Raw genomic sequence first — 18,164 nt, forward strand, 5'->3', positions numbered from 1 at the left:
TTGTTAGTCAATAAAATCGATTCGTCAGTCTACAAAATACTTCGTAGTTTGATTTTCTTGGCTGGCTACACTTTAACAGTTCCATTTTATCAGCTAGCATCATTTGGCTAACTGTCGCTAGCCAATTAAAATGGAACTGTTAAGTATCGCCAGGCAATAAAGTCCAACCGCCTAGTATCACCAGTCAATAAAATCGAACTGCCAACTGTCGCCAGTTAATAAAATGAAATTATTAAGTATCGCCAGCCAAGAAAATCAAATTGCGAAGTATTTTGTAGACAGTCGATTCGATTTTATTTTATGTGATGATGGGCGAATCAATTTTCTTGGCTGGCGATACTTGGCAAGTGTCAACAGTGAATGAATAAAATCGAACTGCCAACTGTCGCTAGCCAATTAAAATGGAACTGTTAAGTATCGCCAGCCAATAAAATCCAACCGTCAAGTATCGCCAGCCATTAAAATCCAATCGACAAGTATCGCCAGTCAATAAAATCGAACTGCCAACTGTCGCTAGACAATTAAAATGAAACTGTTAAGTATCGCCAGCCAATAAAATTCAACAGCCAAGTATCGCCAGCCAATAAAATACAATCGCCAGTCAATAAAATCGAACTGCCAACTGTCGCCAGTTAATAAAATGGAATTATTAAGTATCGCCAGCCAAGATAATCAAACTGAGAAGTATTTTGTAGACTGGCGACTCGATTTTATTGGCTGTCGATGTTTGGCGAATCGATTTTCTCGGCTGGCGATACTTCGCAAGTGTCGACAGTGAATGAAATCCATTTGCCAAGTATCGCCAGTCAATAAAATTGAACTGTCACGTATCGCCAGTCAATAAAATCGAACTGCCAACTGTCGCTAGACAATTAAAATGAAACTGTTAAGTATCGCCAGCCAATAAAATTCAACAGCCAAGTATCGCCAGCCAATAAAATACAATCGTCAGTCAATAAAATCGAACTGCCAACTGTCGCCAGTTAATAAAATGGAATTATTAAGTATCGCCAGCCAAGATAATCAAACTGAGAAGTATTTTGTAGACTGGCGACTCGATTTTATTGGCTGTCGATGTTTGGCGAATCGATTTTCTCGGCTGGCGATACTCCGCAAGTGTCGACAGTGAATGAAATCCATTTGCCAAGTATCGCCAGTCAATAAAATTGAACTGTCACGTATCTCCAGTCAACAAAATCAAACATCCAAGTATGGCCAGTCAATAAAATCGAACTACCAACTGTCGCTAGTTAATAAAATGGAACTGTTAAGTATCGCCAGCCAATAAAATCCAACCGCCAAGTATCGCCAGCCAAGAAAATCAAACCATCAATAAAATCGAACCTCGAACATACGAAATTGAAAGAGGAATATCATTGATTTTTTGAACTTTTATAAAAGCGTCAATTTCATAGTTTGTTAGCTGCCGCCTATCGCTTACGCTAGTTCCTTGCTTGTGAAGGCTTGTTGTATTGTCATAAAAGGGGACCTCACCCTACCCATCAAAAAAAACCTAAATCCAAGCTTTTTTCGTACACTACATTTTAGTCATTTTTGGTAATAAAGCAGTTTCTGTAAACAGCTTCTAGAGAGGCTCCGAGGATCCCAGACTCAGTAACCCGAGTCAGGATCAATCTGGAAAATTGTGTAATTGCATTTAGCACTATTTATTACCATTTGGTATCAATTTCAAATAGAATTCAGAGGGTGACGAAACAGGAAAAAACTGATGAGCCTCTTTCGAATTTCGTCAAATTTTCGAATTTCGTCAAATTTCGTCAAATTTTCGAATTTCGTCAAATTTTCGATTTTCGTCAAATTTTTGATTTTCGTAAAATTTTCGATTTTCGTCAAATTTTTGATTTTCGTAAAATTTTTGATTTTCGTAAAATTTTTGAATTAAAACTGTAAACTGTTATAAAAAGCAGTGTTGAGTACACTTCTAAAACGACTTTTCTCGAAGAGATTTTTGTTGGGATGACCAATTCCAAAGAATTTTTATTTTGGGAAGCAATCGATGCTTTTGAATCACTAGGTAGCATGGGTCCTGAGACAAAGACATTTATAAAGAAATTGGGATCATTAATGCAAAAGGCTTCTGGGGAACCGCGCTCTATGGACTACCTGCTACAGAAGGTTTCCATTGCGATTCAACGAAGAAATTATAGTTGCATTTTAGGGACCTTGGGACGTAATAGAATTGATGATTTTTATTTATTGTAAATATTTGTTTTTTGAAAAGATCGTTTTTTTACCGGTTGCACTTTGCAGCCTTTTTTTCGCTTTTAATAAAGAAAATGATATCGATGGTTATTGGATGCGCTCCATTTGCCCTTTTACATTTCCTCGTGGAGTTTCATGAGACTTTTTTTCAACAATTCCTCGGGATGTGCTCTCTTTCCTAACCTTTTTAAGGACATTTTTTCATGAGAACTGAGAACTCTAATTTTCAATTTTCATATCGAATGCCTCAGAGCTAATTACAATCTACTTAGCTAAGCAATACAACAAAACCGACACACCAAACTAATCATCTTCCTTTTATCGTTTCACAGTCACTCAATGATGTCTTCCGATGCTTCATTTGCATGGAAAAACTGCAGGAGGCTCATCTGTGTCCGCACTGCTCGAAATTGTGTTGCTTTCTGTGCATATCCAGATGGTTAACGGAACAGCGACGTCAATGTCCGCATTGCCGGGCCACATTACATGTGAACGAACTAGTCAATTGTCGGTGGTTCGAAGAGGTTGCTTTGCAGGTGGAAAGTTTGCAGCAAATCTGCTCGAACATAAAGGCAAATGCACTGTCCAAGACCAATGAAAACGATCAATGTTCAACGCACAACGAAAAATTGAGGTAAGACTTTGGGTAGCAATTAGTCTTTTGGTCTTCAAATCTTGCCTGCCACATCTTGCCTGTATCAGCAGGGTTCGTTAAGGAAAATGTCTTAATTTCTAATATTTCTCGAATTTAGCGTTTACTGTTGGACGTGCAAGTGCTGCATTTGTCATCAGTGTGCGTTATGGGGTGGAACACATTCGGGCCATACGTTTAAGCAGTTGGGTGAGTAAATTATTTGTTTTATTACCTCATAGTCTTTGAGATAGAATCAACTAATGTTTGAACCAGAAGCGGAATTACTCAAACCTAGTTTATAGTTGGACCTGACAAGTCCAGGTCCTTTTGTCGGAAAAGGTGCGCCTTAAGTTGTGGAACAAAATTTTTTCCGGAAAATGGTTGTGCCAGGCGGTAAAGCCATTCATAGGAAAACCTTCAAAGTCTGATTTCTTTTTGACAAATTTCTTCTTTCAAGTACTCCTGATCATCCACTGTCTTCCTATCCTAGAACTGCCGAACTGGAAGAAATTCAGATGATTTTTCTTGTTCGCTCTAGGTTTTTCTTACGAACAAACCTGCTGTTGTCTGCGAAAATTCCCTGCAGTTCTAAGTTAATGAAGAGAGTGGACAATGATGACGTCACTTAATTTAAGAAATGTCTAGAACAAAGAAGTGCTAGAAACGTAAGGATTCGACTTTATTTTGGCTGGGTTACTCCAGCAACAGTCACAAAAATAATCTCATCTTGGAACGGAACCAGTAAAATGGTTACCAGTTTTGTTCCACAACGTTTCGTGGCAAACAACATGGAACAAGGAATAATCTGAAAGATCGGAGGCTTCTTTCAACACAAGAACCTGAAGTAGTAGTTTTAAGATGCTTTTGTGACATTATACACATCCAGACGCAGCCTACCCTTCAACATGTGGACTACATTTATAACTACCACTAACGACCCTGTCATTTCTATCTCCCCCAGAACTCGTCTACGAGACTCACATTGCTCAAGTTAAAGAAGAAGTTTCTCAGTTGAGAAGCCATCTCCGTGATATTGTTGGCCTAGTTTTAGATGTAGAGAAAAACGTTGAGACTGTACGAAATGCGAAAGACGAACGAGTGCGCGAAATTCGAAATGCTGTGGAACTGATCGTTGGCCGTTTAGATGCTCAACTAAAAAACAAGTTACTAACGTTGATGCGACAGAAGAACTCGCTGACGCAGGAAACCGAACAGTTAGAACATCTGTTGCAAGAGATTGAACATCAATTGAACACTGGTTCCAGGTAACGCGTTGCATCTAAACCAACCAGAAGGAGAGAAACTAATTCAGAATATTTCCTCTCCACGCTTTAGATCTCAGTTGATCATGAAGTCTCCTGAACTTTTGAAAATGATCTATCAGGTGCGACTGAAGCCAATGTCATTCCTTGTGACAGCACCGGTTCCTGCAAATTTTATCAGGTAAAACTCAGGACGTCGGAGGCATGAGTTTCCATTTTCAATTTCAAATTCTCTTTCAGCGAAATCGTTCCGCCCTACGACACGGGGACGTTTGTGATGGAAAAATTTACGGCGATGCAACAGAAAGGCGTTCCAGTGTATTCGAATCCGCTCCAAGTGAATGGTTTGCATTGGCGCCTCAAAGTCTATCCGTATGGGAATGGAGCCGTTAGAGGTGAATACCTGAGCGTGTTCTTAGAATTGACGACTGGTTATCCGGAAACAAGCAAGTAAGTTTTGTCGATGCTGACCGCCCCTCGAACACATTATCTAAAAATGTAAAATCTTTACCAAACCCACAGGTACGAGTACCGCGTTCAGATGATCCATCAGAGCTCGTCGAAAATTATCCAACGCGAATTCGTGTCAGACTTTGAAGTCGGCGAATGTTGGGGCTACAATCGGTTTTTCCGTTTGGATTTGCTTGCGTCTGAAGGCTACCTGAACACGCTGAACGACACATTAGAGCTTCGGTTTCAAGTGCGTCCATCCACATTCTATCAACGGTGTCGCGATCAACAATGGTACATCACCCAACTGCTGCATAAACAGTCCCATCACAATCTGGAAGTGAAAGAGCTCAAAGATCGACTGAAGCGTGAGATCAACCGCAACCGAGCGATTAAGCAGAAAACTACTACAAGCGAACAAAGCTGTGATTCGTCATCGCCATCGACAGGCAGTGCAAACGGAGAGCAACAGTCGAATGTGGCTGTCGAAACAAATGTGATAGTAAACGGTGGTGTTAATGTACGACACACAAAGGAACGGAAGGCAACGTCTTCATCGTCGTCATCATCATCACCGCATGGTCTGTTCGATTTTAAGCATTCCGAGGATGCTACCGTCGACAATAAAACCGAAAATGATGGTACGAGAACCTTCCTATAAATTGTGTTACGTCGTCCATTCCATTCATCCATCTCCTCCGTTCACTTTACAGACATTTCGCTGGGCATATCCGATTCATCTGGGTCCAATGTAAAATTTGACTTGAAGTCGGATGTTGAAGCCACAACTCCGACGCCAATCGTTCAATTCGGTTTGAAGCTGTCCCAATTGGGATTGTCTCTGTCATCGCCGAATCTGCGCACAGCCACGTCGTTATTTTCGAGTTCCGATTCCGACGAGAGTTCAACGAACGAATCCTCCGCCGATAAATCAAAGAATGAAATGGCCGCGAGCACTGCCGATCACGATCATCAAAATCATCCAGCCGACGAATTTACGTTACTCGACGGCAACGAGGAGACCATTTCCGGTGAAAATGACGTCGAATATGCGGAATTTTCAATGGTCCATCAGGTGCCGGCTCATGTGGCAACAGCAGCCACTGATGCGATCAATGAAACGGCAGCATTGAATGAAGAAATGATGTTCCTAAGACTGTTCGATGACTTACAGCCCCAAGGAGCAGCAGCTGCTGTGAATGACAGCAAGAACTTCACGGGTAAGTTTCCGAGTTTTTGTTCGTATCTTCGATCTCCCAACTTAAAAATGTAAATTCTTCCCAAGCATCCCGTTCCTCATATCAATCACCGATCACCACGTCCAATGTTTTGGAGTCGCTGTTGGACTCACCGAAACGAAACGCTCGGCCGTCCGAGAGCTCGCTGATAGCAAACATTAATTTTAAAAATTCGATTGATTCGAATAGACTGAACGATGGTAAGTAGAGCGACCCGAACCCCGTGGGCAATGAGTTCCTCTGTCAGTTCGAAAAAGTTTTAATTTTGAAATTTTCGCACAGCCTCATCAAACCTACGAACAAATCCAACGTACATATCGAACAACGGTGACGAATCGGCGTGGAATCCACAGGAAGCATACGCTCGTTTCGATAAGTTACTTCACACCATCCAATTCTCGCCACTGTCGCAGCCAAAATTCAAAACCCGAAACTACTACGAAACCGAATCATCGAAACATGCCGTGCCACAGCCAAAAGCTCACGTCGACAATAAGAGATCGATGCCGATCCCATATCGTCCGTTTGAGCCAGCATTTTTCAACGAAAATGATTCGACTGTTGACCAGTTACTGGACGAATTGAACATGGCCGAAGAGTATTCAAATGATCGGAAGCGTGTTCGCGATCGTAGTTCGCAGCCAACCTTTGCCAGTGCAACGACATCCGATCCAACGATAGCATTCGGCACCTCCAACTGCTGGAACACATCGCTGTTGAGTGATGTGGACACAAACGGGTTTTCCAGCAAGAACGTCGATTCGTACAACCGCTACCGTGATCGCGACACGAAACGATTTTCATCGACTGCAACCGGCCCATCTACGCAATTTCACAATGCCTGCGACATCGGACAATCACCCAAACGATCGACAACCACTTCGAATGTCCACGAAACGGGCAGCGAATCGGCACGATCGTCAATATCCGGCTGGGCGTATCGTCATCCGATAATTATGCAATCCATCAAATCCACCATGACCGGTTCGAGTGCCAGCAAACGGAAGAACAATTTGTCCAAAGCTTCGATGTCGCCGAATGTGAACGGTTCCTTTCTGTCGGAATCGGAACGCTTAGCCAAAACGGATCTGTTTCTGTTGCCGTCGGATGATAGTGGCGGCGGACATTTGTACACGAGCATGGCCGATACCAGTCCGAGTGGCGATTGCAGTGAACTGATGCAGGTTTGTTAGGTTGAGCTTATTGTTGAGGAGCGCTGAGCTTTCTGTCCGTTCTCATTCATTTAGTTTGTGTTTCATCAATTTCAGTCTCTCAACGATGTCACATCGTCGGAGTCGAGAGTGCGACGCCTAATGGAACCGAAAAACGGTGCGTCCCATCAATCGACCAGCGGCAAGCCGAAGGATCGGTGAGAATGACTCTTTTGCGACTTTTTTATTCGAAATTTTGCTTACAATTCGTGAATGCTCTTCCTTTCAGATCGACCGAACGACCAAATTCTTCATAATTTCTTGAATTTTACACCTCTAATGACTGACGAATCGAAATGCGATCGAGAATCGTTTTTTGTGATGAAAATAATTTCGTTTTTTCGTTTTTAAATAAAATTTGGGTTCGTCTTTGCGCAGCACCACAACAATATTCAACGAGTTTATCGGTGTGCTTGTGTCAGTGTGACTAGAATAAGAGGAACTTAGTCCATCGGGTGAACAATCGAATCGAGTCCCCATATTCAGTGCTACGATGGCTTGTAGATTCATGTGATCTGCTCGTCATTTCATTCAATCGATCTGCTTTGGCTGCACAGAGTTATGACGACTGAACGCATAGATTTTATCGTAGTTTTTCGATCGAATGATGATATTTGTAGATAAGAGATCCGACAATTTCGTTTCACAACACTACTGACTGCTGCGGAAAAGTACGACTGTCGGATTAGGCCAGTGCCCCACAGAAGTCTGAGTTCCTCACTTGAAACCTATGCCAAATCGTTTCATTACCCGACACGAGAAATCGTTTGTTTTACGACTTTTGATGTCTAGAAGGGCTGGAACGAGGGTAGTCCTAATATCTCAGCAGGCGCACATCGTAGAAAATCCAAATCGATCCAAAATAGTTGAAAATTCAATATTTCATTTGGCTCCAATGCCTTCCTTTTGACATCAATTTCGATTTGAGATAGGATTCAGGTCTTGGCCTTATGAGCGACTCAAAGTACCGAGTGGCAGTGGCTTAGGTGCTGCAATAATACAATGAAAGAGGTCCTTAGATGCCAAATATGCCATCTTTTGTAGATTCGCAGTGTGTATGCAGGGAAAATCGACTGAGTAAGGGCTTTTTTCCCGTGTGTATCTACCGACTTATCACCTGTTATCAAAACAGTGGCATTGTGTCGATGAGATTTTTTTCCGATAATTGGTTCAGTGGATCGATTAATTGGAAGGATAGTGAGAGTAGGAGCCGAACGATGCATGAGAGATGATGCTATGCTTGAGTAAATCTGGACCGATTTCGGAAAATTCAATTTCAACAACGAATGCAGATGAGAAACGCATTCTCGTGCAAGCGACCATTTTTCTCAAAGTTCGCACAAAAATTTGACTTTGGAATTTTTCATTGCGAGTTACTCGTGGAGTGCGTACAGTAATGTCCGGTGAAGGTCACTGTGAAAGTATGAGTAGAGCTGTTAAAATTCACTGGCTAAACTTAACGAAGAATTACTGTACGTTCCCCATTACATAACACAGTAAAATTAACCAAAAAATTTCTTTTGTTTTCAGCTCCTTTCCCATTGTCATAAAATGTCAAACTTACATTTGCTGCTAAATTTTCTCAATTGAAATCAAAGAAAATTGGTAGCAAATGCAAGTTTGACATTTTATGACAATGGGACAAGAGCGGAAAACAAAAGAAATTTTTCGTTAACTTTACATTCGTGGACTACGCAATTTGTAGTGTAGTGGAATGTGTTGGATAGTTTTTGTATCATATAAGCTTTGAAGGTGTCTCAATTTTCTGAAATGTTGATAAAACGCAACCGTTTCCAAGATGTCAATTGTGTAATGTGTATTCCACGCTAAATATTAAAAAATTAAAAAAACAACTTTACAATTTTAAGTGTCTCGTAACGATAAATAGAATAAAATAATCGAAATTCAATGACGACGGAAGAATGAAAGAAAATTTAACGAAAATTTTTTGATATTTGTGACGTATATAATATTGAATGTGCAACCAATTTTTAATATAATCCAGCGACAATTTCGTTTGTCGACGTCAGGTTTTTTCTAGAATTTTTTCTTTGATAAAAAAAAAACAATTTTTGAGAGGAAATTTTCCTCCGAAGAAATTTGTAAATGTTTTGTTTTTGTGATATGATTGTAAGTTAAACAAATAAATCAAAATTTAAAAACGAAATTCAAAAACCTTTCTTTAAGTCTCGACAAAGTATGTTTTTGTCAATGTGACTAGAATAAGTGGAACTTAGCCCACCGAATGAACAATTGAATCGAGTCCCCATATTCAGTGCTACGATGGCTTGGTAGATTCATGTGATCTGCTCGTCATTTCATTCAATCGATCGCTTTGGCTTGATGACCACTGAACGCTTAGACTATAAGGGCACGGCTTGAAACCCACGCCAAATCGTTAAGCTGCGAGCGCACTTACACCGTTTAGCTCTCCGTTTACGTTTTAACAATGGAAAGTGGGAGGAGCTTCCATTGTTCACTCGTAAACGGAGTGCTAAACGGCGTAAGTGCGCTCGCAGCCTTACATTACTCAACACGAAAAACATTCTGTTCGACGGCTTTTAACACCTTTCATAATAGAAAAACAAAGAAGTTTCTAAAAAAAAAAAAAAATTCAAAGTTTTAATGTTGCAGTGTATGTGGAACGATCCGTAACTTGACTGAGGTGGTGTGGAATGCGGCGGGGTGTTAGTTATTCTGTAAGAGATAGTAGGAAAGACAGAGAGAAAAGTGTGTGTGTGTTTGAGTGAGAGAGAGATAGAGAGAGAGAGGGATAGATAGAGCAACTTACGGCTACGCGTTTATCTATGGCTTCCAACACCTTGATGTCTCGATTAATTTCCGCACGTCTCTCCTTCATCAATTCAATTTCCTTTTGCTTCTTCACGAGATCTTTCAACACATCTTTCCGTCCTCCGTGCAACACATTCACTCCGTAAGTGTGCCTAAAATTTGAATTTTAAGTGAACCATTCGATGAAAAAGTGAACCGAAAAATACATTTCAACGCTTCCTTGTATGAAAATGACGCTACGTTAGAAAGACCTCCGCACTTTCCATTTTGAATTTCGACCGCACTTAAGGCGGATACACTTAATACAGATCCAACAAAAGTCTCTTTGAGAAAAGTGTGACGCAGTCTTTGAGTTACAATTTCTAAAATGAATGACATCGCTAGAGATGACGCTTTCAGCTTTGTTACGCAAAAATTAAATTTTACACCCAATTAGTTCAAATAAAGCTCTTGCAGGGTAATAAAAAAAAACATAGCTAACGCCGACCCGTACGAAACACCTATTCGTATCAAAAGCCTTTACTGTGAAACTCTTCATTTCTTTTACTTCATTCTCTACTGAACAGCTATTCGCGCTATAAAATCACTTGCATTATCCACTCTTTGCCTTGTTATCATCAACAAATAAATTGCCGGAGGCAATATAGACGTCCCCGTACGAAGTCAACTTTCATAAATTCCTATTTAAACAGCTATATACCACTATATTTACCTATATTTCACTATAAATAAACATTCAACAAATGAATATGCTATTATATAGCGCAATAGCTGTATATAGGTATATATAGATGTCCATACATAGAATGCCTGAAACACCCCACACACATAACAAATTATTTCCATGTTAACAGAAACTCTCTAAGTACCATTTTTCCCAAGATATATCACTTTTATTAAAATCCAATATGGCCACCGGCAGCCATTTTGTTAGGAGACCGGAAATTTTACCGACGCTTTACATTCGTTAATACCTTTCAAACAAAAAAAAAATCATGAAATTCGGTCAAAATTTACTCGAGATATTGACAAAATACTCCACGTTCACTGTACGGCCGAGTAGCCAGATAAGAGCTCACTCCAAGAGACCTAGCAAACACTCCAGTGAACATAATTTCAAAAACTTTTTTTCTCTGATTGGTACGGTCAATACATATCTAACAAAGCTAAAAAAGACGAAATATGTTTAAACGTGGCCGACCTACAAGCAAAATCTGCTTGCCGCCCTGTGCCTGTTTCACACCAAGGGGTCTAACTCACGAGTCGGTCATCCGATTTCTATAAACTTTTTTTTTGTCGATCGGTATTGTAAAAACCTTCATTTGACGTATCACTTACAAGTTTAACGTTTAAATGTCCGGAGATATCTTCGAAAAACCGTAAAGCACTTATTGGGCCACAGCTCGGGAGGGGTCAATCCAAAATCACTCATCTTCGAACTTAGCCTGTCTTTTGACATTACCAAACGGGAAAAAAACAATTTTCAAAATCGGATGCGTTTTACTCAAGTTATCGTGCAGACAGACGGACAGACGGACATTTTTTTCACTGATTTGGCATCTCTAGACAACCACAATAGGTTTCCCCTTACTTAGGGAGTCCAATTCGACGTGTTACAAACGTATGCGTAAACCTATAAGACCCCAGTACTTCGTACGGGTCTAAAAATAAAGTATTACTTTAATCGAAGTATGCGAATGTTTCCATACCTTTTTTCCCTTAATGTCATTGGCAAAATTACCATTAGGGCTGCTAATGGTATTATTGGTATTAAAATACTACTCTATTTGACGTGGTAAAACCTCTATTACCCTGCTAGGTGCTTTGGTTCAAACAAGCTGGCTTTGTTTTTCTCATCATCTACCAAATAATTTGACCGAATACGTTTGTTCATTTCATTTTTACACAGTTTCTAAAGATTGTCGATATGTCAGAGTTTTTAATGTACCGACCCAGTCAATTAAGTTCTTCCCAAATTGCGCAATATTTTAAATTTTGCGCCAAAAATTCATAATTTGGGAAGAACTTAATTGACTGGGTACATTTAAAACTCTGACATATCTAAAACTGTGTAAAAATGACATGAACAAACTGTAACAACCAAAATTTTACCAAAAAAATCTGCGTCGCAAAGTAGCAGATTATCAGGAACAGACCAGCAAGAAAATTTATCTGCCACATGCGGCGCAGATTTTTTTGGTAAAATTTTGGTTATTCCCGTTTCTGGTTCTAACCGGCAAGGTATGGGAGTAGCCAAAGTTCACCGAGGGTTGCAAAAAAGTGACTTTTCTGAAAATGTACCAAAAGAGACCACTTTCAAAAAAAATTTATTGCCATTCGAAAGAGCACATTAACCTTGTCTAGAAACGCTAATAAAGTGCTTGATCGAGAACTTCGTCGAGGTGGCATCACCCCTTGAAGAGGTGGAATTTTCGACTTTCAGCTTCTATTGCTCTGCGACCAAATGACCGAGAGCAATAATTTTTACATGGTTGTTCTTAGAATTTGTCCCTCTACCGATTCCAGTTTGAAACACTGGTCCAGCTACTTCCGCGGAGCCAGGCGACGATATTCCTAGTTCTCAGAAACGGCTCAGCGGTTGCACCCGCAACATGTGCCGTTGGATAGTACACGCCCCCCCTAACTCAGCTATGAAAAGAACCGAGATGGAAGTCGACATGTTTATTTAAAGTTCGTTCAGCCCCACCGTGCCACGTCAGTGGCCTTACTTGTTTCCAGTCAATTTTTTTTGGTAAAAATTATTTGGCAGATGATGAGTAAAACTAAGCCAGCTTGTTTGAACTAATTGGGTGTAAAATTTAATTTTTGCGTAACGAAGCTTTAAGCGTCAACTCTAGCGATATCATTCATTTTAGAACTTGTACCTCAAAGACTGAAGAGATTTTTGTTGGGACATCAGTCGTTTTAGAAGTGTAGTCAACACTGCTTTTTAGAACAGTTCTAGACGAAAGTCGAAAATTTGACGAAGTGACCACATATTTCCAGCTGCCCAACATACCCCGAAAGTGACCCTATTTTTCTAATTGCCCACCATGTAAAACATAATATTCAAAAACTTTGAGTTTTGAAATTTCGACCGAATTACAACCAACTTCACAACAATCATAACAACACTATCATCACAACGCTATCAACACAAAATGGCTGTACATTTTTATATGAAAGAAATTGGTCCTAATTTTTCCTGTGATAATGATGAATGAAACTTAAGTTCTAATGGCCTGACTAAGGTTCCTGCAAAGTTTCATGGAGATTGGCTGCGGATTTTCCGAGATCGACCATCGATAGATAGATAGACAGAAACATACAGAAACATCCCGAGCGCTTTGGTAGGCGTGTGATAGCTCATTTTCTTTGTATTTCAAGTGAGAATATTTTAAAAATAATTTGGTTGCGATATTGGACATTTTGGCGAAAGTAGAAATCTCGCCTATATAGTTGCCGCGTCTCAAAAAATTTTCTTCGTTCTTTTCTAACCCCTAAATTAGACTGCATCAAGTCCTCCGCTATGGCTCCGGAGATGATGAGCAAATTAGAGGTAACTCACTCGGTAACTCATTGAAATTGTGAATACATCGAAACCATAGAACTGTGCCATTATTCAAAGTTCTGAAAGAACCTTGCCAGTATTAACTTGGTTTCATTTGTCAACGTTGTCAATCAAGAAAATTCAGCGTTTACACTGCACGGTGGTAGTAGGAGAATTAAAAATCTTTATCCTCATTTGTTTCAAGTTTTCTTCTTTATTCAATTCTTTCTTTAATCTAACGAATACAGAAATATTTTCTCATTTTTAACAATCAGAATGCAAATGAATTGGTGGATCATCGTGCCAACCACAATAGCATTCAACTATACCTTGTTACATTTTGTTTTTTAAATTGTTTTTCCACTTCATCGCAATTAGTGCAATCAATTTTATTATTACTGAGTCTTAACATTCTTAAGTTCGGCAAAATTGTTTTGAGATGACTTATTCCATAGACAAAATTTTCGTATTGATTCGAGCTCAAATCCAAAGTCGTTATTCCTTCGAAGATGCGTAATTGACCCAAATCACACGCATACTTCAAATTGTTTGAACTGAGATTCAGTGTTTTCAGGGACCGATTTCGTAATATTGTCGGTTTCTCACTTAAAGGAAATGAAAACCCAGACGACCATAAATTGAGAGTCTCCAAATGCGGCAATTCAGCAAATTTATGTAAATCAATGTCGGTAATTGAATTAAAGTGTAAACCAATCGTTTTTATGTTGGGCAAGTTACGCAAAGAGTCACCAATATGCACTAGCTTATTGTTGTTCAACATAAGTTCCTGTAAATTGGGAAGCTTGGAAAACACTAAATCCGACAGAGAGGTCAAATTGTTATCCGATAAATCGAAATCAATAAGTTTTGGTAGGTCGAACGGATCATCTCCTATCGAAAGAAGTTGACTTCGTCTTAGCCTAAGCGATTGCAGACTGGGTATTGAAAAGTCCTTTCCGCTGATAGTTCTAGTTACATTCTTATCCCATTGAAGGTTTAAACTCTCCAGTTTGTCTAGCCCATCGAAGGTGTGCTCATTAATTTCCGAAAATCGAGATAGGGCCAGTATAAGTATCTTTAGGTTGGACGCATTTCGGAAAGTGCTTGGCAAAATAGCATTTACGTACTCGATACTGAAAATTTGAAGTTTTGGCAAAATTTCAAAAACTTCTGTCGGTATTGTGACGTTGCTGGAGTCATTTGACTTTAAACTGATATGTAAGGCAGCCATGGTGTCTGCACTTCCGTTACCATAATCGAACTGTAGATGATCTCCTGCTGCAGTCGGAAGTTGAACGTCTTTAATGATGCATACATCCTCCTCTGGTATATCGTAGTACCAGCCCTTATTCACGCAAGCCACACTAATGCTCGAAGTAACCATTGTGTAGGCAGCAAGTACCAGAAGCACAGAAAACGTTTCCATCTTCATTGCGAATATTTAAAAAAAAAAACTTCTTCACTTCACCTCACTCCGAACAAACAGCAAGCTCAATTCCGACTGTCTCCTTTATATCATATCGACTGGTGACCGACGTTTGTGACCCTACTTTATCAAAATAATTAGAAACTTACGAAACATACCGTTATCTACTTATTATAATATGTAACGTAATGTTCACGAGCATTCACGCTGATTAGGAAAGAATCTTTTGCATTTCTAACTACGGCTGCGGCTGTGTATTCAGCTTGTTCGTTGGAAAAGTAATCTGTAGAGAACTGCTTCAATAATGCGGCAGATGGAAACCTCGTGTAAAAGACAAAGTTATAGAGTTTTAGATTCTAGTCGATGCGTGTTTTATGGTTTCCCTAAAAAGTGGCTTATTTTGGAGATATGGGCGTTTTAAGTGCGTTAAATTTTATATTTTCGCCGAATTTTCGATTTTCATCAACTTATTGATTTTCGTCAAATTTTTGATTTTCGTCAAATTTTCAATTTTCGTCAAATGCTGGAAGCGGGAAGGTTGAGATGAAAGAGAAAGTTATATAGTTTTGTAATAAGAATATTTTCGTTCAAACTGCACAATATGATTGTCTATTATCTGCGACCAAATTCTAAAAAATCAAAACTTACAAAAGAGCTGATATCGCCCAAAACCACTTACAGTGGAGGTGTGACGCAAGTACTGTTATCCACTTACAAAAGAACTGATATCGGTGTAGGTGACGCTTACAGATTCGACACGCAAAAAGATATGCGTCACAAATGGCAGCTGATGAGAAAAATTTTAGAAAGAAAATTATAACAAACGAGCCATCAGAACAGTCGGAGCGTTTGCTGCGACTGAGCCCTGTACAAACCCGTATATCTATTGCGTATGTGACCCTAGTGCGTCTGTCACCCTACTTTGACCGTAAGCCTATTGCTCCGGTTAATGTAGTTAAAGTAAAATTATTATGGAATACGTACATCTTAGAAATTGCGCATAGCGCAATTTCGAAGCCCCGTACGACGTTCCTTTCAAATGAAACAAAAATTTCAAATCGCCCTAAAATTTTAATTTTTTTGAGTATAAATACACATAGGGCCTAGTATCGGCCTCAGTCCGAGGACCCAAATTTTTTTTTTTTTTTTCAACTACATTCTATTCGGCCTTTGATTACCTTCCAAATGAAACCAAAATTACGAAAAACGGATGAAATTTGCTCGAGTTATATGTAAAATACACATAGGGCCCTAGTAGCGGCTTAGTCCAAGGACCCAATTATTTTTTTCAACAACTTTCTATTCGTCCTTCGATTACCTTCCAAATGAAACAAAAATTACGAAAAACGAATGAAATTTACTCGAATTCTATGTAAAATACACATAGGGCGCTAGTGGTGGCCTTAGTCCAAGGCCCCAAATTAATTTTTTTTTCAACAACATTCTATTCGGCCTTTGATTACCTTCCAAATCAAACAAAAATTACAAAAAACGAATGAAATTTACTCGAGTTCTATGTAAAATACACATAGGGTCCTAGTACTGGCCTTAGTCCGAGCATCCAAATTTACTTTTTTTTTCAACAATATTCTATTCGGCCTTTGATTACCTTCCAAATCAAACAAATATTACGAAAAACGGATGAAATTTACTCGAGTTGTATGTAAAATACACATAGGGCCCTAGTACCGGCCTTAGTCCGAGCACCCAAATTTACTTTTTTTTCAACAACATTCTATTCGGCCTTTGATTACCTTCCAAATGAAACAAAAATTACAAAAAACGAATGAAATTTACTCGAGTTCTATGTAAAATACACATAGGGCCCTAGTGGTGGCCTTAGTCCAAGGACCCAAATTTAATTTTTTTTCAACAACATTCTATTCGGCCTTTGATTACCTTCCAAATGAAACAAAAATTACGAAAAACGAATTAAATTTACTCGAGTTCTATGTAAAATACACATAGGGCCCTAGTAGTGGCCTTAGGCCAAGGACCCAAATTTAATTTTTTTTCAACAACATTCTATTCGGCCTTCGATTACCATCCAAATGAAACAAAAATTACGAAAAACGAATGAAATTTACTCGAGTTCTATGTAAAATACACATAGGGCCCTAGTAGTGGCCTTAGGCCAAGGACCCAAATTTAATTTTTTTTCAAAAACATTCTATTCGGCCTTTGATTACCTTCCAAATGAATCAAAAATTACGAAAAACGAATGAAATTTACTCGAGTTCTATGAAAAATACACATAGGGCCCTAGTAGCATTTCACTTCTAAGGCCCTAACTCACGGTCCACTCACCCGATTTTAAAAAACGTTTTTTTCCTGGATTGGTATTGACAATACCTATCATTTGCCGTGTCATTTACACTTCCATCGTTTATTTTGCCATAAATATCACCAAAAGACCTTAAATCACTTAGGTGGCCCTAACTCACGAAAGACCGACCCGAATATGCCCATCTTCGAACTTAGCCTCACTATTTCGACTATCTTTCAGGGAAAAAAAATTTTTGAAATCGGATTTGATTTACTCAAGATATCGACGTGACGGACAGACAGACGGACAAACAAAATTTTTAATGCGGATTCGTCATCTATGAACATAGGCAAACACTTTGCCCTTACCGTCTGCTTCGAATTCCATCAATTACACACGGCATCGTAATCCTATAAGCCCCTTTGTACTTCGTACGGGGCTAAAAAGTTTGCGTCACAAGTGGCAGATGTTGAGAAAGGAAATTTTTATAATTGTGAAATATATTGCTTTAAAGAATGGAGTTCAAACGGAAGAAAGCCGAATCATCTGCCGCTTGTTGACGCAATTTTTTTTGTTATAATTTTCTTTCTAAAAATTTTCTTTTACAATTTTTGTTGATAAAACTTTCGCGTACTTTCCTCATCAGCTGCCATTTGTGACGCATATCTGTTTGCGTGTCGAATCTGTAAGCGTCACCTACACCGATATCAGTTCTTTTGTAAGTGGATAATAGGACTTGCGTCACACCTCCACTGTAAGTGGTTTTGGGCGATTTCATTTTTACAGATTTATATCGATTTTATTAAAATCCAATGTGGCCCTCGGCAGCCATTTTGTTAGGAAATAGCCTTAGTTGTTGGATTCTACGGGTTCTCCGGGATATTAAATTAGATGAAACTCGGTTTTATACGAAAGGAACAATTTTAATAAGAACTATCACATCAGTGTATAATTTCTATTGAATATAGCTTGTGGAAATTGTTATCTCGTCACTACCGCAAAAATCAGCGATGGCACTGCCTTCGAGTCAGTCTTTTGAGATACGAAATTTAAAAATCATTTGTTAGGAATGTTAGGAATGAATTAGATAACATTGTCAATGAAAATATTG

At 39.2% G+C, this 18,164-nt stretch overlaps 2 protein-coding genes across 2 annotated transcripts in view; one reads left to right on the plus strand and one right to left on the minus strand.

The window, feature by feature from the left end:
• LOC119084957 (E3 ubiquitin-protein ligase TRIM37-like) overlaps positions 1-8,167 on the plus strand; it is a 37,406-nt gene extending 29,239 nt beyond the window's left edge. Inside the window, exons 2-12 of the mRNA XM_037195103.1 lie at positions 2,556-2,857; positions 2,976-3,064; positions 3,819-4,122; positions 4,193-4,300; positions 4,360-4,569; positions 4,642-5,210; positions 5,283-5,789; positions 5,855-6,007; positions 6,090-6,991; positions 7,076-7,176; positions 7,248-8,167. Of these exons, the coding sequence (XP_037050998.1) occupies positions 2,556-2,857; positions 2,976-3,064; positions 3,819-4,122; positions 4,193-4,300; positions 4,360-4,569; positions 4,642-5,210; positions 5,283-5,789; positions 5,855-6,007; positions 6,090-6,991; positions 7,076-7,176; positions 7,248-7,275 (3,273 nt within the window). The 3' untranslated portion in view covers positions 7,276-8,167. The remainder of the gene's footprint in view (positions 1-2,555; positions 2,858-2,975; positions 3,065-3,818; positions 4,123-4,192; positions 4,301-4,359; positions 4,570-4,641; positions 5,211-5,282; positions 5,790-5,854; positions 6,008-6,089; positions 6,992-7,075; positions 7,177-7,247) is intronic.
• A 5,392-nt stretch (positions 8,168-13,559) lies between these two features.
• On the minus strand, positions 13,560-14,924 carry LOC119084958 (leucine-rich repeat-containing G-protein coupled receptor 4-like). The gene has a single exon (XM_037195104.1). It carries the CDS (start codon positions 14,791-14,793, stop codon positions 13,681-13,683), a length of 1,113 nt encoding a protein of 370 aa, XP_037050999.1. The 5' UTR covers positions 14,794-14,924; the 3' UTR covers positions 13,560-13,680.
• Positions 14,925-18,164: the final 3,240 nt, after the last annotated feature.

The sequence above is a fragment of the Bradysia coprophila genome, unplaced genomic scaffold, assembly GCF_014529535.1.
Source record: "Bradysia coprophila strain Holo2 unplaced genomic scaffold, BU_Bcop_v1 contig_94, whole genome shotgun sequence".
NCBI classification, from domain to species: domain Eukaryota; kingdom Metazoa; phylum Arthropoda; class Insecta; order Diptera; family Sciaridae; genus Bradysia; species Bradysia coprophila.